Source organism: Leuresthes tenuis, unplaced genomic scaffold (genome assembly GCF_036924035.1).
Source record: "Leuresthes tenuis unplaced genomic scaffold, fLeuTen1.0.hap1 SCAF_18, whole genome shotgun sequence".
Classification (NCBI taxonomy): domain Eukaryota; kingdom Metazoa; phylum Chordata; class Actinopteri; order Atheriniformes; family Atherinopsidae; genus Leuresthes; species Leuresthes tenuis.
This window is the reverse complement of record NW_027325372.1, coordinates 16,077,047-16,099,758: the sequence shown is the minus strand read 5'-3', so window position 1 is coordinate 16,099,758 and position 22,712 is coordinate 16,077,047. Positions and strand designations below refer to the sequence as shown.

Genomic DNA, 22,712 nt, shown 5'->3' with positions numbered 1-22,712 from the left:
AGGAAATGTCCTATCAAGGAAAGGTCACAAAACTTGGCCCAACTGTAGAAATGTTGACAGATGAAGCCAGATTCATCTGGATATTCAGTCTAAACACTGGACTAAAATGTGTTTGAGCTCAAACAAGTTCAAAGCTCGAACAAAGCGGAGAAACTCGCCAGGCCCTGTTTTGATGGTACTATCCCCAAGATGCTGCACACCAGACCAGTTTCTGATCGGATACAGTCCAGCTGCAGGTGATGCAGCTTTTGATCCTGATCACTGCTCCGCAAGCGTCAAGCTTTTGCTTCATTCTCTGGATTATAGCTACACCTGGAGGACAGCGCGTTTATTTCTGACAGAATAAATGGTCGAGCCTTTTTTCTTCAGCTCTTAAAGCCCATCAAACTGAGATAGCAGTCTTTTGTCTACTCTCAACCTCCACTGTGTGTCGCCACTTCTAGGTTATGCTTCTTTTTTTTTTGCAGGCTGGCAGAAGGTAATTGAATGAAATAAGTTGTAAAATTGAATCAATCAGCTGTTTAATGATGGTTAATTTTTTTAATTTTTTCGTCATCAGTATAAATAGACTCATCCAGCAGTGCAGCAAGTAGCAATCGAGTGCCCTGGAAAAAAAGGTGTTGCATTTTGATGTGGAGTTTGAATAGCATCTATTTATTTAACAGCAACAAACGGTATTTTTAGAGCTGAAATGTGTATCTTGCCTACGCAGCTATTCTGTGGTTTTAATTTTAGATAATAAACACCCCCTAGACAATACACACTAATATCTCTAATTCAAAAGATAGATAGGTATTTGCAGCTCACTAGTGAAATATAATATATATTTTTTGGCTGCCCGTGAGTTTAAATTACTGTTTGTAAATGTGAGATACTTATAAATATATGACACACTGCCCTCTAGTGGCTACAAGAGTTGCTGCAGCTCACCTTGACCCCTCAGCTTCTGCTGAGCAGAACTGAGCAGAAGCTGATATTTAACTACAATTTTCACAAATTATTCATGACCCAGTTCCCTTAACATACTGTACTCAGATACCAAATTCCCAGAGTTTTTCACATAGGGAAATAACATCAAAATAGCAGGAATGTCTTGATCCCACACAGAATCTCATGACTATATTCATGCATCACTACGATTCAAGCCTTGATCCAAACCACAGAAATTTATTTGGATGCAAAAGCTGTATTATGCAAGAAAAAAAAAGCAACATGAGACGATGCATATTTACAAGAAACAATGCAGTTTAGTAATCACACATTGGCATGGACAGTGTAAACAGAGGGTTTTTGTACATTAGAATTGGATCTACTTTTGAAAGGCAAAGTGATGGGGGAATCAAGATATGGCTGTGCTTCCACAATAGGAAGATGTTTAAGTCAGTGATGATTTATGAATCATCAGCCAAAGTAAAACCAGAAATTTTTTTTTACAGTGACACACCTTCAGCGGTGTCATTAAAACATGAAAGCACTTAAGTCACTGCGTGGTGGGTTTTGGAACATTGGACATGCTTTATTTCAGAACTTTTCACAATTTATTTAAACATCTCACATATACAAAATAGGTACAATAGACTTTGTGTTGTCATTGTTTGAGAGAGAAAGGCCGCCTAAAAACCATTCAGAATTGGATGTGAATTATGTGCTGCCAGTATGAACACTGAGAGTGGGACTAGAAGAGGGAAAAAGCCTGAACAAAAACAAAAAAAAAACTTCTAAAAAAGAAAAGCATAAAACAAAAAACAAACAGAAACCAAATAGAATGAAACAAAAAACAAACATCAGATTTTGAAACATTCCACCTGCTTAAAGTGGGGGAGTATCAGCGGGACAAATGGAAGACTCCTCAAAGGTCAATACAAAATAATACAGTAAAAGAAAAGTGGTTTGCTCCACAGCTGCATATTAGCACCATAGATCTCTGCTTCAAGTAACTGAGCACCTTCCGATACGGGACAAAACTTGAAGCATTAGAAGTCTTAACATCTCGGTTGTGGACCCAGGTTTTCTCAATAGTATTTTCTTTGCGTACAGGCATGAGGTAGTTCAAACCTTTTTTTCTTGGAAATTGTGGTTTTAAACCTCCTCTTTGGAAGATATACAAAGACCACAAAGTGATGCATACTTTCAGCATTTTTATTACACTTCTTTTATTTTTTACAAAAAGATGACATGATGTCCCACAACAAGGTGTTTTCCCGCGTCCCTTTGGGTGGCTGTATTAATTTGCATTGCACAAACGCTCCGTTCAGTCCTTTCAGTCCTCTCCGATAGTTGCCCATCTTAAGCAAGTGGATTCGCAGAGAGAAATCAGCATTCAGTATAAAAAAACAACACAAAAAGGAGGGCAGAGATTTTGGGGGTTTCTTTTTTTTTCGTTCTTTCTCTCTTTTTGGTGTTAATTTATCATGAGTCTATTTATTTGAAACAGACTGGGCCAATGTCCAAACCAAACTCCTGATCAGCTCCACCAATGTCCAAAGGTGCAATGTCGAGGATGGGCAGGCGAGATGGTTTATTTGTTCTGTACTCAATCACTGTCTTGCTCCACTCACCAGTGTGTCTCTGCAATGATAAAGGAAGAAAAAGAGAGGTCAGATATCAGAATTTCAGAGTGATCAAAAGCTGGCAGATTAGGTGTCTCTTGCAGCACCATAACTGTAGCAAATTTAGCAGCTTACAAACCAAATCATTTCTCCCTCATAAGGGAGTATAGAATAAAAAGAGCACAGAAAGATACCAAAGAACCAAGAATCTACTCACAGTGCAGCCGTCCTCCAGCACGGAGAAGGTGAAGCGGCTGTTGCCCTCGGCCCTGAGCTCAACGTCGTTGGAGCCCTGGAGCACCACAGCCTTCTTCAGGTTGCCGCTCTCACCATCCATGTAGGCAACGCTGTTCTTGCAGTGGTAGGTGATGTTCTGGCTAGCCTGGTTGGAAAGCAGGCGCATGAAAGCCAGCTGGGTGGCCATGCTCTGGGGGCTGAGGGTCTCATCGTTGTAGGTGAACTGCGAGATGTAAAGAACAGCCATCAGTATTCTAAATGCAGAAAGTACTGCACCAGTGATTTCCTGGTCTTATTATGAGATAAAGTAACAAGCCTCTCTTCTCACCTCAGTACCACTGTTGATGGTCTCTCCGAACCAGACGTGCTTCTTGCCCTCTGTGCTTCTGTACCAGTTCTTGCGGGCGATGCTCTCAGGATGAGCATAGACGCAGGTCTCGCGGGTGGTGAAGTCGCAGAAGACCTTGATGGCATCGTTGCTGCAACCCTGGTTGGGGTCGATCCAATAGAATCCTACAAAGGAGGAGGAGAGGACAGTCAAACTTGTTTTTTTCAGTCCAGTTTGAGACAGCAATTATGAATTAATTAAACATGCAGTGCAGGCTTTAGAATACAATTGAATCTGACAAAATGAAAGACCATCTTTGCCTCAAGCAATTATCAGATGAGGTCAAGCTTACCGCTGCTCCAGTCGGCGTGGCTGAGTTTGATGTCCCTGCAAGTGCGGGCTGGGTTCTTTCTGGATCCCTCAGGGGTAAGCAGATTCTCGATCTGAGTGTTGAGTGACTTGATGGTGGCATCGACTTCATAGTCCTTGGCTCTCAGAGCAGGCTGATCGGCTCTGTACTCATCGTATCCGGAGACATCATATCCACCACCAGCGGGGCCAGGAGGTCCGGGCAGTCCAGGAGCTCCTTGGGGACCCTAAGATGAATAAGACAGTTGTGTGATTCCACAGATTCCAGTAACACCTGGAACTTCTACAGTGGACAAAACACTGTTTTGTTTTATGAAATGATAAAATAACAAAATTCAATATGAGGAAGCTGTGAATGTAAAAGTCAAGCTTACTGCTGGTCCAGAGTATCCAGGGGGTCCACGAGCACCAGGAGCACCAATAGTACCATGACCACCAGATCTGCCATCCTTACCAGGGGGTCCATGGGGTCCAGCAGGTCCCTGAGGAGGAGATAATCACATTACACGGTCAAATGTGAATTTAAGAAAAGACCACAATATTTAGAGCTATGAATTTCAGCATGTCCTGTGTTTGGTGCTTCAGTGTTACAGGTTCAGAATGAACGTGCTTCATCCTGTTACAGTGGAGCATTCTTTCCATCCCTTCTTCTCTGGTATTGTGTGAACGTGACCTACTAATGTGGAATCACTTCTAGCCTCTCACTTATAGTGTAGTTCTGTGTAGGAAACCCTATAGCTTCACCTGCACCTGTGTGATTACAGGTAGAGCAAAGAAAACACTGAGTCTAAGATATAGGCTTCCACTCACTCTGGGTCCAGCAGGTCCGTTTGGTCCAGCAGGTCCATTGTCACCGTGAAGTCCCTGGAGGAGGGAAAAAAAACTCCCAGATGAATGTCAGGACCTTCTGTATATGCAGCGACTACAAATCATATTGGAATTCTAGAATATATAGTAGTAGATTTCTTTATGTTTCTTAGATTTCTTTGTGCATTGTGTTGGTGTGCAGCAACTCACAGCAGGTCCAGGCATTCCCTGGAGACCTGGATGTCCACGCAGACCCTTCATGCCTCTGTCTCCCTTGTCTCCACCAACTCCCTTCTCACCACGGGGTCCAGCAGGTCCCTACAATGTCCAGGTACACAGACGTAAACATCACCCTACTACACTTGTACACAGTTGTCACTTAAAGAAAGGAAATTTTATGTGACTTGTACGGTACGTTAGACTGGTGTACTTTTAGTCACTATTCTGTGCTTTTTTCTATGACTATACATACTAATTGTACTTACAGGGCCGCCTCTAGCTCCAGCAGCGCCAACAGCTCCAGTGGGGCCATGTGGGCCCTAGGAACATGGAAAGACAAGAACAGGATGATGAGAGGAGCAAGCACCTGTCTGTAGATGCATGTAACCTCCAAATGATGCTACTTGAAAATGAGAATTGAGTGCTGAAAATAATTACAGCCTCTCCACGGTTTCCAGGTCTGCCAGCAGCTCCAGAGGGTCCAGCAGGTCCGGGGGCACCAGCAAGTCCCAGGGAACCACTAGGTCCAGGCTCACCACGGTCTCCCTAATCATGGTAAGGTACACATGAAGGTCAGGGCACAGTGTATGTGAGACAGTGTATGTGTAAACAGACATGTTTAAAATACAAATTAGGACATTACCTTGAATCCAGGAGCACCAGGACGACCAGGGGGTCCATCGTTACCAGGGCTACCCTGTGGGTGGCAAGCACAAAAAAGTTCCGGTTATAACCTTACGTCAGCATAACTCCAAGTCAAGTTGTGTGGAGTGTGGACCAGCCTTCACTGACTTTATACTTGTTTTCAGTGTAAGTTATCACACATACACAAGTGTAGTTAAAGGTGAGTTACACTGACTGAACTACTTCAACTTGATTGATTGGGGCATTAGAACTACTCTCTCCACATTTATTCATTGTGTTTTAGTAAGTCGTAATACTGTCGCTCAATAAATGTAATCAAACAAAAAATTGATGTAATGATAACCATCTTTCCCAGTTAGTGTAAATAATATCTGACTAAATTCTAGTAAACAAACCAAAATGTTGATTGTGAAAGACGAAACTCTCCTTTGTAAATATCTTATAAGTACAAAACGACTTGTGTGGCTGCATTGTTTGTTTGTTTTTTACGTCACATAATATGGGTCGGCAAAGTAGTTCGGCCAAATTTGACTACATAATCAAGAGAAAGACAATTGAAACAACACTGTCACTTTTAGACAGGCGTTATTCATTTGGCAGTATGCACTCTTTTCCATTTTTAGCCTGGTTTTAGTTCCTGTTTAAATTTTCACTGCCTCTTGTATTTCAATCAGATCACCGTGTATAGGCCTACACATCTTGAGTCTGCCATGCCTGTAACAAGCTGACCAAGTCGAGGCCTACTGGCCATGGATTTGGACAAGAATGCCTCTCAGTGCTGGACATAAAACACGATGTGCCCTCTAAAGTCTGAAAAGAAATCTAATATGACTGTAGTGTGTAAAGCTTGTTTACCAACCATTCAACATAGAAAGGTTGGATGTTAAACCTTAGGAAAAATCTACAGACACTTTTAAGTCAACTGGATTTAATTGATCTTATCCCCATTCATAAAGAATTAATGCCTAGATTGCTAATAGGTTTGACAGCTATCAGTGTTGAGGACAGGTTTACACTGCCTGGTTTAACTTCATATTTGATTTTCTGGCTCATTGTCCAGTTTGAAATATTTCCTCCAAATATGATCATGTCATAAGTTGCAATACTTTAAAGAAGTAGATAAATATGTACATTACTTCTGGTGGCAACACATTACTATTTTCAACTGTCACTAGTAATCTGTAACCCCTCATGTTTCAAAATCACCTTCCCACAACAATTATTACAAGTTCTCACCTCACGTCCAGCCTCTCCCTGAGGTCCAGTCATACCGGGCATACCCATGTTGCCACGGGCTCCACGGGAGCCAGGGGGTCCAGCAGGTCCAACTCTACCAGGCTCTCCCTATGATATGATGGATAGAGAACCAGTGGGTCAAATACAGGAGAAACGTTTTATAGCAAAAAGTGCACGAAGAAATGGATTATGACTGGGGGACTTCAATCCCACTTTTTTGCAAATTGTTGGTGGTGTAGGAGAGGTTAAGGTAATATCATCGTCACAAAATAGCAAATCACCCATTGGGTGCATGTATGAATTCACAGCAGCTACTAAATTGGCTCTATTATCACACTCAGATAAATTGTTTGTGACAGAATGGTCATATCTCCTGGCTTTTTGCAGATTAATACTTCTCTACTACAGTCAGCATTAATTTGTACTCACAACAAGACCAGCAGAACCACTTGTACCACGATCTCCTCTGGAACCAGGCAGACCAACGAATCCCTGAATTCCAAGAAGTCCGGAGGCTCCAGGAGCACCAGCAGGACCCTAAACAAATTCAATACAACTCATCATCAGACACACATCAGTGAGTGCAGAATGAGGGTCTATATGTCTATGTGAGCTTGGTTATATACCAGAAATTTGCCCTGTGTAACTTAGCAGTTTTCAAAATGCCATTGCTCTATAGTCTCATGTAACTTACAGCTTTACCAGGCTCTCCACTTGGTCCCTTCTCTCCAGCTAGACCAGCTGGTCCAACCATTCCCTGCTCACCAGAAGGACCAGCGGAACCGGGATCACCACGGAGACCACGGGGTCCATCTTTGCCAGCAGGACCAGAAAGACCAGCAGGTCCAACAATACCCTGATAAGAGTAAAGCCGGTTTGTGAGTTAATGTTAGCGTCATGTGTATATTCATTAATAACTGTAAATGCAAAATGGGTACTCACAGCAGGACCAGGAGCACCAACTCTACCGGCAGCACCAGGGAAACCAGTCAGACCCTGACCAGAAACACACAGACAGTGGTTATACAGAAGCTTATGTCATAGGCTGTTTTCTTGATATCCATTTTAAAAGTATAAACACTGATCACAAGTTGCAATGAGCACTGCCACAGATTTCTTTAGCAATATCCTTAAACTTTATTACTTTTTTTTAATATAGGGAGACATCTAAAAAAGACTAGAAACAAGCACACTGTTGTAGCTTTTGTTGGATGAGGCTGCATGGAATAAGGTCTATATTCCCCTTGGGTTGAAAAATAAAACATTAAACAGTACTATGATAAAATAAACAAAGTAGTCCTTCCTCTTCACGATGCTTTCATCTGATCAAGAGACTTTAATTTACGCACACAAGCAGAGCTAACAAGAGTGTGTGTATGTGTGTGTGTGGCAGGTGCATGTTGTGGGAATAAGTCTGTATCTTTTTCAGCACTCACATTGGGCCCATTGTCTCCACGAGCACCAGTAGCTCCAGCAGGGCCAGAAGCACCCTAGGTAACCAGAAGAGAAAGTCAGCATTAGTCATATCTCGTAAACTTTATGCACATGCTCATGTTCAGCTACGTGAATGAACTTTTAATGTCATCCTAAACTGAATGCTCTCACTCTAGTGTCTGATGTCAGCCTGATTTCTGCATAACATTGCGCTAAAACATTTTGACTGACACTCGCAAGTGTGTAACTGTCTACTCACAGGAGGTCCAGACTGTCCAGCGGGTCCAGCAGGGCCAGCGGGGCCAACCTCTCCCTTTCCTCCAGCAGGTCCACGCTCTCCTCTTGCTCCGGTTTGACCATCAGCACCCTGTGGGACGGATGGAGCAGGGTTAGATCATTATCAGGACAAGCCTGCATATTTCTGCATAAATTAAACTTTTTGGTCGTTTTCATGTGTTCATTGTGATCTTGGTGCATTTTGAGAAGGGCTTACAGGGGGTCCAGCGAATCCAGGGGCTCCAGCAGGTCCAACCTCTCCACGCTCTCCCTGTGGACAAAAAAGAAGTTGATAAGGAAAACTCCTTGAACCAGTAAGTCCTTATTAAAGGTAGTAGGGTTTGCTAAGATTCTCATGTGATATGTACAATGATATCATCAGGGCCTCAAAAGGTAGGGTGATATCTAACATGAGGAAAGCAATAAACAGGCACTTACAGAGGCTCCACGAGGTCCAGCAGGGCCAGAAGGTCCAAAGGAACCACCCTCACCCTGAAGGAGAGAACATTGACTTAGAATTATTCTATCAAACGACCTATTTATAAATTTACTCACACCAACAACAATAGAATATAACTAGGATTTTCTAATCTGATTATATTACTATTAGCTTATATGAATAAATAGCAAAACAAAGCAAGAGTAATCTTTTGGTACCTAACACATTTTGACTTGATGCAACACATGTGTTTTTACCCTTCAAGCCCAGAGTAACGCACACGTCGCATTTTCGAGATACGGACACTATTATAATTCTTAGAAAAATACCGATAGAGGTCACAGTGGGTTAAAGAACTGCCACTGCTTGTTGTGTTAACTTTCCACTATGACTTACAATGTAATCATTTGAGTGTTAAACTGGAGAGGGTGCACAATATCACAAAAGTCCTCTGAAGTTACCACATTTGGTTTGCTAAATTTATTTTGACTTCATAACCACTGTCATCTTATTTTAAGTTGTAGAGGAATTGTAGCTGCAGTTTTATAAATTAGCCATTAGATGGCACTATTAAAGATATAGCTTAAAATGTGACACAATGTCAGGGGTAGTTACAATTTCTGTTACACAGAAGTGTCATAGGACTGAAAGTAAGATTTGGATTTGCTCAGCGATTACATTTTCAACGTGTTTCGATGGCGGCGATGCACTGTTAATGCTGGCTCACTGTTGTAGGTGAGATACGCTGGAGTCCATTTTGAATAGTTTTGGCACAAGCCATTTGTTGGTCACAAAACTACCCAATATATATTCACATAGCAGGAATATATACAATCATGCCATCAGGTGATTTTCATCAGAGAAATCACAAAATGACAGCTTACCTTATCACCATTGGCTCCAGTGGGTCCAGGAGGTCCAGCAGGTCCAGGCATACCCTGGTAAGAGAGAGGAGGGTAAAGTGAGGCCATGGCCCTGGCTAAAGTACTGGCTAAAAACTCACTGGAACAGGCTGAAATAATTTGTCAAGGGCTACAAGAGAAACATGACAGTTTAACCTACACGGGCACCATCTCTGCCAGAATTTCCATCAGGGCCTCTGTGTCCAGCCTCACCCTGTTAGAGAAAGGCGGACAGTAAAAGAGATAATTAATACATTGTCAATAGATAATCTTTTGCAGATGGTAGATTTTTTTTAGAGTTTACCTTCTCTCCCTTAACTCCAGGAGCACCAGCTACTCCACGCTCACCAGGCATACCACCGGGTCCCTGGTGTCCAGGACCACCGGCAGCTCCGGCAGCACCAGGCTCTCCCTGGAAACGGACAGGGCAAACTTTGGTTAATGTTTTTTGCTCTGTCTGTACACAATACTTTTCTCACTTTCGTTGTAACCTTTGCATCTTACTATTTCTCACTGCTATCCCATCGTCTTACCTTGCCACCATCAGCTCCAGGGGCTCCAGCGGGTCCACGGGCTCCCATTGGTCCCTGAGGTCCAGCAGATCCAGCAGCACCTGGGTTACCACGCTCTCCCTGTAGCATCACACACATGAATGTTTTCATTATGCATATGAAAAGGATATTTTCTGAATTGAAAAAAGGTTCTGTCCTTGATAAAAAAAAAAGAATAAAATAACATAACCCAAAATATAACTTGGTTTGAAATGTAATTCATCAAACAACCGGTGTGCAAACATCCATGATCTCTGAAAAGCAAAGGCATAATGGAGCAGGGGATCTCACCTTAGCACCAGAAGGTCCAGCAACTCCCTGATCTCCTGGGATACCCTACAGAGACACAACCAGTTGGTTAGAGGTGTAGCGCACTACTACTCACAGTAAACTGCAATCTCTTCAGGATTGCTGTGGTAAAACTCCATTTGTGTTTGCTTACTCTGTCTCCAGACTTGCCAGCCTCTCCACCAGGTCCAGCAGGTCCAGGAAGACCCTTAGAATATCAAGCAGAGACATCAGTTCCAGTGGTGTCAACAAGAAGGAAGTGAAGAAGCAAGAATTATTTTCTATTACTGTGTGTATTTTTCAACATGGAATCACAATATAAGCTTTAAAGGCAAGAACATGACATTGTATTTCCCTATTCCACAGTGATAATTCATGAAGAGACAAGAGTAGGATCCAAACCTGGAAGCCAGGAGCTCCAGCAGGTCCCTGCTCTCCCTTGTCACCAGAGCCTCCCTACACCAAGAAGGAAAAAATTGTTATTTGTGTTAAAAATGGTTTAGTGGTATCACAAGATATATGTTACATTTGAAGCAAAATATGGTCTACTCATGTACATAAGGACACTCACAGCAGGTCCCATGGCGCCAGTGGCTCCATTGTTGCCATCAGGTCCAGGAACTCCCTAAACACAAAGATAGGAATCATATGCTACAACTGACAACTCAGGAGTCCATCAATGACAAAAAATGTTTCTATTCTAATTTTAATGTGTCTTTTTTCACATACTCTCAGTCCAGTGGGGCCAGTAGATCCCTTCTCACCAGGCTTGCCGGGCTCTCCCTGGGGTAAAAAACAGGCTTAGCATAGGTTGTGCCTAAACAGAAATTGATTTTAGTTCAAAAGGATCATTTCCATGTCTACTTACAGAAGGTCCTTTGGGTCCAGGGAAACCAATGTTTCCGGGCTGGCCTCTAGGTCCAGTTGGGCCAGGAGGTCCACCGCGGCCATCTTGTCCAGCAGGACCCTGGAGCAGGTTGCAAAACAAGACATTGTGTTACCAGCATGTATTTGAGCAAATATCGTTGTTACAGATGAGACCAGCTGGAGGAAAACGGTTTGATTCAAATTCAGGTTCACTCACAGCAGGTCCTTCCTTTCCTGGGGGTCCAGAGCTTCCAGGGCTTCCTGGGAGACCCTGTGGAAAAGACATATTGGTCAGTCATTAAGATGCATTAATTGCACTGCAACAGCTGACTCGTTTAGTTGCTTTAGCTTCCTTCTCATACAATTGTAGGTCACACAGTAGTCTGCCATTACAGCTTTATCAATCTATGTCAGGGATTCCAAAACTTCCCAAAGAAACATAGGCAGAGACTTGTGATGCCAAGTATCACGGGTTTACTACATAAATGAAAATAAAGGCATAATGGCAACACAAGCAGCCCCGACAATAACTATACTATTCTCAGCCATTTTCATCTACTGCTTTTATCTCTTGAAATTTGCTACAGGCCTATCCCCCCTTTGAAGGTCTCTCTGTGATTCTCATGGTGAGATTTGATCCATTACAGTTCAAAATCAGGACTTAGCAAAAGACTCACCCTGAGACCAGCTGGGCCAGGCTCACCAGCACGGCCAGCATCTCCAGGGGCTCCACGAGGTCCAGCAGCACCACTGGCACCACGAGCACCAGGCATACCCTATGAGAATGAAAGATGCAACAAATTAAAGAGGAGAACATTTCAAAACATGACTAAATGTTGCCTATATTTCAATGTAATACTCACAATGGGGCCAGATCTTCCATCAGAACCAGGCAAACCACGGCTGCCGGGAGTTCCCTAATAGAGACAGGTGTTAACAGCTCGCTCTGGTGATATAGCTATAGATATTATGGGCATCACCAGTAGAAATGACGGTGTAGTACTCACTCTAGCTCCACGCATTCCAGCAGGTCCAGAGGCACCAAGCTCACCAGTGGGTCCTCTTTTGCCCTCCTCACCTTGGGGTCCGGTGACTCCCTGAGGTCCAGAGTTACCCTGAGGAAAGCAACAGAGAAGTTTTGGGTTCATAAGCTGGTTTTCAAATACATTTCTGAAGAAAGTATGAATTGATTAGAATATGAACTTACAGGCTCTCCCTTGGGACCGGAGTCTCCCTTGATACCCTGAACACCGGGATCTCCCTAAAATATATAGAGAAAAACACATACTCGTAATCCTAATAACAAGAACATGTGTACATTTGCTGTCTCTTTGAGTGTTGCCATGTGCATGCATATTAGGGTGTAAGCACAACAATCTTTCTGAACTGTATGTGTTACTCACAGAAAGGCCTCTTGGTCCAGCAGCACCCTGAGGTCCCTGAGGTCCAGGTCCTCCTCTTGGTCCAGGGAAGCCAGGAGCTCCGGCGACACCAGGGGTGCCCTGAGCAACAGGAAAGATTACAGATCAGCATGACAGCTGAATAAATAAAAACGGCAGCATTCTGTATCGATGGCAAAGCTGGTATTGGTTAAGTTGGTTATCTGTCTGTGTCTCTGTGTCAGACTTTCTGTCTGAGGAATCAACACATAAGTGCTTTGAGTACTTATGTGTTGAATTACTTGTTCAACGTACAATTTAGTGTATGAAAACAGTGAAAGACACTTAAAACTTCACAGGTATGTCACAGAAAAGACAAATTATGATGTGCTTTGAAAATGGTTCAGTCCGGCACGTGGTACCTGTGTAAAAAGTGCAAATGTTCCCATTCTATGCCACTCTGGGACCCCAAATATGAGTTGGGCCTTGTGTATCTGATGTATAAACTATCAACAATGTGTGTGGGCGTCACAACAGGGGTGATTCCATGGCAAACTCGTTTCCTACTTATGTGTTGTTTGGGTCACAGTATTGGCTTAAAGCAACTTCTGTTACAGCTTGGATACTTACAGCAGCTCCCTTGGCTCCATTCAGGCCATTAACACCAGGGTTACCCTGCAGGGAAAGCACAAGAAATCAAGATCAAAGAATCAAATATTTGACTGCTTAGAAAAAGAAAAACTGTATTTCAGTTTTAATGTATGAATATTCAACGTCAATATTACAATATAAGTGCTCTATAAAGTACTCTTCACAGAATCAAACCATTAACATAGTAATATAATATTTCAGTGAAGCATTCTTAAAGTCGACAATTGTTTTTAATAGTAAGAGTTCTGCAAAAAAAGTTCTGCTGGTCATCGATCTAGACTTTAACATTTTAACGATCTTCTTTAAAGCAACACTAAATCAAGTCAACTAAAAAACTAAATGTTGTTAGAAGGAAATGAGCATGACAACTACATCTTTGTATACTTACAGGGGGTCCAACAGGTCCAACAGCACCATTGGGACCAGCCTCTCCTCTAGATCCCTGAGGTCCAGATGGACCAGAGGATCCAGCAGGACCAATCTCTCCCTGTTAATAACAAAAATACAACCACTATCAAACAATGTATACATATTGTCCAGCTAGTTTGAGATTACCAGCAAGTGTTACATTGAAAACAACATTTAGAAATGACATTTAATATTAGCATGTTGGTTTGATAAAAAGTTTGATAAAGATTTAACTTGGAAAAATATGACATATGTGTTAATTCCCATGGGGATAATGTGTAAGAATATGTTGGGATGGGCTCAAGTTTCTGGCCATAATGGCTGACTCTCTATTTGTGACTCTAAAAATGAAGGGTGCGCAGCAAGAAGTGACATCAGACCCACCTTGGGGCCAGGGCCACCGGGGAAGCCTGGGGGACCAGCAGCACCCAAGGGACCCTGAATTAGAGAGGAGCAGATATGATGTCAGGATACACTTCATACAGGTCAAAGTTTACACCTATAACCATTACAGCTGTGACTGAAACCAAGTTTTACATCAGACTTCACAATTTATGTCTAAGCAGACCCAGATGTACATAATTTGACATTGATAAAGGGGTTTACTCACAGCAGAGCCAGCAGGTCCGGCATTGCCATCAGCACCGCGAGCACCAGCAGAGCCAGCAGGGCCAGGGCGACCTCTCTCACCAGACAGACCACGTTGTCCCTGAAGATGAGACATGAATTACCTTTCCAGCTTTCAAGCTGTTCATATCATATAGTGTACTCCCATCATTTGACACGAGCTGAGCATGCGCAAGACATGAAAATGTTGTAAAAATCTTGTCTGATCAAAAACTTACAGCCAGTCCAGGGCTTCCAGCAGCTCCATGGGCACCAGGCTCGCCCTACAGGGGAGGTAAGACAATTGCATAATGAAGTCTCGGTCTCAGGATCACATGTTAAGAGGTGAAGCAGAGTAATGTGCGTAAAAGAAACTGGAAACACTCGCTGAGGCAATAACATGGAGGTTACATGGAGCCTTACCTTGGCGCCAGCAGCACCGGGCTCTCCCTTGCGTCCATCCAGACCACTGTAACCCTAAAATACAAGAACACAATAACATAAGATAATGCCCGCAGAGAGCTCATACTGAGGGAAATACATAAGAGAAGGTTTATTAAAATGGTGATCTGATCCTCCTGAGATTAAATAAAATAGAAAAACAGGGTTATAGAAGACAATGCAAGTTCTCAACGGACTTATAATTAGGATAAATACAATGTGTTTAATCCAGACCTATGGTAATGGTCCATGTGGGAGAAAGGACGAGCATGAAAAACTTCACGCTAGGTTTTAAGCTTGGCAATGAAGCTTGGCCCTTTCAGGCAATCCAGTCATTTTTAAGCAAACCAGGATGAAGGAAGTTAGCTCTGTAATCACTCCCAGTAGTGCTCATTATGGGGCACAATGCTCCGTTAAACTGTAATCCACTTTCTGCACAGCACCGGTTTTCCCATTCCTCAACAACATGCTGCTTTGGAGCAAGTTGGAGGGACTCAGGTAAGCAGGAAGGGGAAGTTCAAGAGGAGTAAAATATGGACACTCACTCTGTGTCCCTTCATTCCTGGAAGTCCAGGGGTTCCGGGGAATCCACGAGCACCCTGCAATTCAAAAGTAAAGTTATAAATTATACACGCTGCATTTGCAATCAAACTATCTGTGTTTGTTTCTCCATGTCTTGGTGAAAATATCTTACCTGAGGGCCAACAGCACCTCTGTCTCCAGGCTTGCCAGGTCTTCCATTGTTACCCTGTGAGTAAACAGAAGAGACTTCATCATATGATATTTGACCGAAAATAAAATCTCATGGGGCAACTCAAAATAAATCCCAAAAGTGATGAGGAAAAAAGGCACTAATGAATACGTACATCTTCTCCTGATTTGCCAGGAGGTCCTGGGGGGCCACGAGGACCAACGGCACCCTGGGAAAGAAAATTAAAGCATTATGGTCTCACAGATCAAGGCGGCAACTGCTATGATCCCAAAAATCATCTTTTTTTCTTTTTTCTTTCATATTAAACTGAAGAATTGTGAATAAATTGGAGGATTCACTCACAGCTTGTCCGGGCTCTCCAGGCTCACCAGGGTGTCCTGCGTGTCCCTGAGGTCCCTATTGAGTGAAAGGAGGTACAGGCATTAGTCATGACGCACTGAGAATTTAACAGGTTCTTATGTGAGTCTAACCGTAGCAGGTTTTTCCACTTACAGGGAGTCCAGGAAGTCCGGGATGGCCTCTGGGTCCCATAAGACCCTAAAGGAAGAAAAAAGTTAGCAAACCCAAAGATAAATCCTGAAATCTGCACTATGATTGCCACTGTGTAGGCAAGAATACAAAGGCATATCTACAAACAACTGATGCTAGATGTGGAGAATATGGCTGTTTGGAAATGTGTGTCATGGTGCTACTGAGTTGGGAAAAAAAGAGAGGCCCCTTACAGCTGGTCCGGGGCCAGGATCAGGGGCTTTTACGCCATCATACTGAGCAGCAAAGTTCTGTTGAACAGAAATACAAAAATAAACAACAGATTAAATGTGTTCAAAATCTATTTTAATATTGATAAGCTTCTACTGAACTGATATATCAAGACTCTTAAGACAAGAGAAGACTCCAGTTCATAGTTTAAATACTATGAATCACTGATAATCATTTCAAATTTCTGGAAAAGTTTGCTTTCTTTTTGACATGAAGTTATTTAATATAAATTCGACACCGTGTGACCCAATTTTGTCTCATGCACTTTTAGAAAGCCTTCTGTTCAAAGGTAAGGGACAAAAGGTTAAAGTTGAACTTTTGTCACATCGTTAATGAGGCCTTGAGGTCAACAGTGTTCCCTTATTAATATCGGATGTGTGTTTTCTTGGACTTGTCATGTGACACAGCAGAATTCCAAATGTAGGTCAGATTTAGGCCCATTTGGCTGCTTTAAACTGCACAGTTTGCAATGAAAGAACCTGTCATTTTAGAGCCAATGTTGCCCTTCAAACATTTTTGACCCCATTTTAAAGAAACACTGCTGACACATGCTGCTTTTTTATAAACAGACTTACTCCTCCGAGTCCAGGTGGTCCGGGAAGGCCAGGGGGGCCAGGGAGTCCGGGTTTGCCATCTTTTCCATTAGGGCCTGGAAGACCCTGGAAAACACAAACGATATGTGTGAGTAAATCTTGTGATTAAATGTCCAGCTGATGATGTTTTGTATGAGGATGCAGTTTGTGTGTCATCTGTTCGGAATTTATTCAATTCTATTTTTAAAACAAACCGATACGTTATACTGCAGTTGAACAGAAATGAAGATAGTACTGAACCCCTTTTGTAGTAAATCGTGTTTTTATCATGGAGTTTGACTTTAGCAAAAGAAATAAAAGATTGTAATACAGATGTGTAAAATTAAAATAACTTTAACTATCTATACGCTCACTTTTTTATTGTCATCAAGTGCTAGCCTGTGCCCCACTATGGGCGATGTAAACAAAGGGGTGTGGCCTACTAAGGTTAACAGGTCAAATTACGTCAACAAACACTTTGGCAGAGATACTTTGTAAATATACCTCGTGGAATACTGTAATTACACATTTGCTTGTTCGATCAAAGGCAGCAGAGCTGCACTTCTGCTTACCTTGTCACCTCGAGGTCCTTTGTCTCCTCTGGGACCCTGCAGCACAGAAATCACTCAGTGAGACCACAACACACAGCAGATGGCTCAGTTTATTGCTTTAGCAGCATGTCAACTCCAAACTGTCTTTCTTGCAAAATAAGCCACTGTCTCTAATCTCCACTGAATGTATAACAAGCTAAGCAAAGCTCTTGTGTCTTATATGGCACACTTCAGGCATTAAATGACACATAAGAACAGCATTATTCGCTCACGTTGACCCTTCCCTGAATAGAAAAGAAGATAAGTAAATGTAAGATTGATTTTTTTTCCAGTCTTTTTAGGGTATGGTACATCAGTTAAAGTAAGGACTAACCACATTAATCTTAATGCTTGCTTATTTTGTGCGTATGTGTGCCCATAAATAAAGAAATAACAACAAAAAAACCATATCATACATAAGGGAGGCTCATGCAGACACAGAACTGGCCTTCATATGAAGATAGAGCATAGTGATGTGCTTGTGATAGAAATGATCAACATGTGCACAAAGAAGGAACGTGATAAAGATAATACCAAGCTGGGCTTGTCAGTAGGAGTATGACAGTCCGTGGGACAGGTGAAATCTTGACATGATAGCAGAACCACACGGTGCATGATGCACCTTAAAATGGCTGCAAATAGGCTGCAAACACCAACCTAACAACAGATGCTTCATTCAAGACAATCTCAAATACAAGCAAAGTTATTTAAACAAGTAATGCTCTTTCCTTTGTGTGTGCCCGCCTGTTTTATTCAAGCTAAGAATTTCAGCTTTGGGTCACTGGTCTGAGACCAGGTATTTGCCTCTAAATCTACCTGAGTCAGAGAGCAGAGGATTCCAAACTGACCCAGAGTGAGCTGTTTGGGGCAGACCTTTCTCTGCCCCCTCTCTGCTGTCCTCAGAAAGGACCCTTTGTACCAAGCCCCACGGGTGCCTCAGCACCGCGGTTTTAGTTTTCATTGACACAATCTTTGGCCAATAGGACCCTCTCCTATTCATGGATAGGAAGGGAGAAAACTACATGAAATAACTCAGTTCAGAGGCACAAACCCTCTTTCCAGGGATGTTTCATAGGTGTTGGAGGACAAAAAACAGGCCAAGGTAAAGCTTTCTTTAATATGTATTGATTTCATGGATGCATGCATGTCTACTAACCGTCACTGTGGCATTGTAGAGATGATGATGATGATGATGATGACGAGGAGGAGGCAGAAGAGGTGGCAGGGAGAGAAAAAGGAATACTCCGTTAGAACATAATGCATATCAAAAATAATTTCCATCCATCTATACTCTTGTTTAATGAGGAAAATTCTTCTTAAAGTGTCATATTTTCCTTTGCTTGGTAAAAAAAAGACAAACAAAAAACAAAATACCCTATGAAGCTTACATACTGGCCGCAGATTGAGGAAATTAAGAATACTGCAGACAGTGTTAAGGTCGGTGTCACAGCATCCAAATCAAACTGCAGGGATTTTGTATTGAAGCAGGATTTTTTGGTGTGTTTTCATGCCTTTAACCCTCACCTGAGCCATAAAGCCTTTGTCAGAATTTTGGATGTTTTACGCCAAACGCATTGCCTGCTTCTGGAAAAGTTCAATACATTTTTTTTGTCTTGCTTAAACATGTTAAACACACTAAAATAGGTAGCTTTCCCACATATTTATGTGCTGGCACCCTGCTTACTGTCTAGTATGTCTCAGCCCAGCTTAAAGTGCAGCTGAGGGCAATGCCTACTTTAGACAGTTTGTGAATCCCTGTAACCTTAGTCAGACTGTCTGCCTCTGTAATCGATGTGGATCACACTGCTTCAGCATTCCAGATAATAAAGCTACAGCCGCTAACAGGCCTGAGCAGGTAGTTATTGGCCCGGGGCATGAATAGTTGGCCTGCTGTTACAAATAAGAAAAGTTGTAGATCATTTCTGATGACACCTGCTACTGATACCTCACTACTTTTGCTGCACTCTTTTTAAATGAGCATTTTATGATTTGATTTGATTATTATTATTATTATTACACATTTTACATTATTTTGTTCAAGAATGTGAAATTTTAGGATAGCATAGCGACACTTTTCTTAACTGGTGGCTGAAGTTGGCATCTTTCAGCTGTACAGTGTTGCAGATGAACATCAGCCACCCCCGATGTACCTGGACCAACTGGTCATGGCTGGGATTGACAAGTCTGGGACCTCCCTATGAACTCCGACATGTTTGTGTCCCAACTTGCCCACGGGGTTGCGCACTTCGACATTCAAAGTGATGTGAGGTTTTTACATTTTAATTTCTCTATATCTCGTAACATAATCATATCAAATAGTCAAGAAACGGGCATCTAAATGTTGCCATGATATTGTAGTGTTTAAAATATGTTCAGCTTTAGTAGCATCAAACGTCAAGGAAATCATAGACAAAGCTAAGAAAAAATGTAATACTGAAATAAACTATTCGCTTAAATAATGCCATCTTTGATAAAGCAGATGTGTGCTTATTAATGAGGAATGGGATCAAATTGGTGCCAAGTAGGTGTTTGCACCCATGGCCACCAGGGGGAGACATTGCAGTTCCTTACAACAAAGCCTAATTCCCTGGACGTCTGTATGGAACAATGTGTACAACGCCCCACAAAGCTTTTTGTCCTATTCCTAAAATAAAACCCACATTTGGTCTATTCAAATAACCCTACATGCATTAAAAGTTATAAAAAAATCAAGCAGACGAAATAAAGGTCCCTCTCAAAGCAACAAAACTTTTTCTCTCTCTCTTTTTTTTGTTTCAGTGGCGCAACTTCTCCCTTTTGAAAATTAATCAAATCCTAATTGTATCCTTGGAAACAAAAAGTGAAGAATCCTCTGCTTGAGCTCAATCCGATGAGTTTTATTCAGCAGTGCATAGAGCTGTCTTCAGGTTGGCCATCAAGTCAGTCCCAAATAAAAGCCAAGCGAAAGATCCTCAAGCAGTGGGGGAAAAATATCCATCACAGAGAAAGAGCAGACATTGAAACTTACATTGACATGATGCTAGGTATGAAGTTACTGCAAGCAGCAACAGAATCCGGGTATCCACAAAGCTGAGCATGTCTAAGCAGACATGCAGACTCCTTGTGCCGCTGAGCCCCTGTTTTTAAACCACTTTCAAGCAGGCATACAGTTGTGGTGACGCGAATAACTCCAAACTTAGCAGAAACCTGCTGCCGTGATGCTAGAATAATAAAGTTCTATCAGGCCTATTTATACGGCAGGAGGGTCCCTGGTCTGCGTGTCAAAAGTCAGCCCACCGACCAATGAGAGAGGAGAAACCCAATCTGATTCCCATCCTACTGCAGCTCAGAGGCAGTCATGTGGTCCTGCATCTCCCTGCCTTCTCTCCACCAGCAAGCTTTTGGCAAAGCTTTGGTGATGATGACGAGTGCAAGGTTTAATTAGATCCATTCTTTTTGAGGACGTGGACAGCGTCGAGGTTTAAAAGGGAGATGAAGGCCTACGTTTTTTCTCTATTTACGGGTTTCAATGAATCCGAAGGGTCGGTGCTTAGACGTAGTCCTTAGCATTCAACCTTGCGCGTGGTTCAGTGTTGTGCGTAAAATGTGCCCGTTCTGGTGCGCGTTTGTGGGCATTATTTAGCTCCGACGTGTCGTAGGTCCATCTTCTCTACACTGGATTTTGTAGGAAGTATTAACGGTAATAGGGAGTGAAGGTTGTATGTTTAATTGTTGTTTATTTAGCCGGTTGGGGCTTTACTGGAATGGAATTTTTACGCACGGATTTACTGAGGAAATATGACACCTGAGGCTCAATTTTCCGTCGTTTTGGAAGAGATTGTATTGATAATTTTACTATTATGACTTGTGTGTGCCGCTGCCAGATATATCGTGCACGCGACCAGATAGATTTTGATTTAAATCTAGATCAGAAAAACACGCACAAAGCATTCCCTGAACATTTTACACTGTTTGAAATAAATCAGTCTCCATGATAGTTATAAACCTCTTGACTTCATTTGGATTTATAAGTAGCCAAAAGCAATTAAGGGGTTTATCAGCAAAAGTTTATCAGTGGAATGCAGTGGTTCACACAGAATAGGAGAGCTTCAGACTGTCAGAAGACAGGTGTGAGCAGAGATCTAGTTTCAACCTTTCCAGCTCTCTCTTTGAGCACCCCGGCCCTTACCTTCCCACATGACCAGACTTGTCATCTTCTCCACTACTCTTCCAGCAACATTCAGTCTGAGCCTCATATTGCCTTTCATCACAGATTCACTGTTTGTCCTAGTCAGTAAAATTGGCCAAATTAGGTCTCTGTGTCATTGCATGAACTCTACAATTTCACGATTCATGAAGGAGCTGTTTAATTGCAGAAAAATACCAAAAGATATATGGTTTTTGTGAAATGCTGCGGTCCATATTTGGCAGCCATATGTCTTAACACACATGTTGAAGACAAATTGGGATTACTGTCCCCTTTTAAGTCCAGTTGTGTGTGTGTTACGATGGATGCTTCTCCCTCTATTGAGTTTAGATGGCCATACTAGGTTTTTATTCTGTTTGCAGTAATAAATTTACTGCACATCTTACCGATGGTTGTCTTGTGTCTAAATGATTCAAATTAACTTTAACCTCTGGCTGTGTGAGACTGAGTCAAAAGTATCAGTCTACATCCTGATTCTGTTCTGAACCAGTTTATCTTAAATGTCTCCAAAGCTTCCTTTCCTCCTACCCACAAGCAGATTTGTTATCTTTTCTCCCCCTCTGCGCCAGAGACAAAGTAATAGGTGGACACTCCCAACAATTTCACCTCAGTTTTCCCCCCAAGTCAAAGTATAGAGATACAGCAGAGAAAAAAAGGGAGGTGGAGCAAGGAAGATACAATGTGTTTTAAAGATGGCAGAGGTCCCACTTGCAGTAGAGTTACATTTGCCTGTTTGCTGAGGAGCTGAAGCCTTGAAGTAGCTGGAGAGAAACAGACAGGCAGCGTACGGAATTAAAGATGGCTGCAAAGCTCCACATCATCAGCCTTTTTTTTCCCTTTTCAATGTGATTTCAAAAGAAACAGCCAAGCTGTCTTTATACAGACATTCACAAAATATCAAACTTTTTAAAAATGTCATGCTTATGTAATTGAGAATGATAAAAAGTTGAAAAATAAACCTAATTTCACCTTTAGTTTTGAAATGGTTCTTTGCTGCTTTAGTGTAGCTGCTTCTTAACACTGATGATACATTTATCCAGTGACAATCTGCACATGTTTCAGTGGGCAGTCATTTATGAGGGACATCAATCTTCTTTTCTCTAAGATGTAAGATTGTCCGGTTGTTGAAGGGGCCAGCAGCTGATTATGGTTATCCAACCTGGCAAATAAAATGGACTCAAGTGTTCCTTCAGAAATGTTTCAGAATATGGAAAGCAAACCTCACTACTGTTGTCCCAGTTCTCCTAATTTTATGTATAAC

At 42.2% G+C, this 22,712-nt stretch overlaps 1 protein-coding gene across 1 annotated transcript; it reads right to left on the bottom strand.

Annotated features, from left to right (window-relative positions):
• Positions 1-1,491: 1,491 nt before the first annotated feature.
• Positions 1,492-20,481, bottom strand: col1a2 (collagen, type I, alpha 2). The gene is made up of 50 exons (XM_072370009.1): positions 20,273-20,481; positions 19,070-19,071; positions 17,248-17,283; positions 16,679-16,762; positions 16,067-16,123; positions 15,837-15,881; positions 15,687-15,740; positions 15,499-15,552; positions 15,327-15,380; positions 15,178-15,231; positions 14,615-14,668; positions 14,431-14,475; positions 14,196-14,294; positions 13,970-14,023; positions 13,566-13,664; positions 13,157-13,201; positions 12,551-12,649; positions 12,355-12,408; positions 12,155-12,262; positions 12,011-12,064; positions 11,825-11,923; positions 11,365-11,418; positions 11,149-11,247; positions 11,010-11,063; positions 10,852-10,905; positions 10,683-10,736; positions 10,435-10,488; positions 10,284-10,328; positions 9,975-10,073; positions 9,746-9,853; positions 9,602-9,655; positions 9,424-9,477; positions 8,539-8,592; positions 8,318-8,371; positions 8,084-8,191; positions 7,827-7,880; positions 7,333-7,386; positions 7,085-7,246; positions 6,820-6,927; positions 6,391-6,498; positions 5,153-5,206; positions 4,948-5,055; positions 4,776-4,829; positions 4,501-4,608; positions 4,294-4,347; positions 3,858-3,965; positions 3,467-3,710; positions 3,115-3,299; positions 2,767-3,009; positions 1,492-2,568 (listed from the first exon to the last, which is right to left on the bottom strand). Exons 1-50 carry the CDS (start codon positions 20,340-20,342, stop codon positions 2,422-2,424), a joined length of 4,056 nt encoding a protein of 1,351 aa, XP_072226110.1. The 5' UTR covers positions 20,343-20,481; the 3' UTR covers positions 1,492-2,421.
• Between the last annotated feature and the right edge of the window lie 2,231 nt (positions 20,482-22,712).

Excerpts from the sequence above, each read along its gene's own strand:
- col1a2 (XM_072370009.1), bottom strand. The coding sequence starts at position 20,342 with ATGCTCAGCTTTGTGGATACCCGGATTCTGTTGCTGCTTGCAGTAACT. Across the intron at positions 14,669-15,177 it reads CAGGAATGAAGGGACACAGA|GGTTACAGTGGTCTGGATGG; the intron begins GTGAGTGTCCAT and ends CTTGTATTTTAG. Across the intron at positions 10,906-11,009 it reads CTGGCCCCACTGGACTGAGA|GGAGTTCCTGGACCTGATGG; the intron begins GTATGTGAAAAA and ends CTTTGTGTTTAG.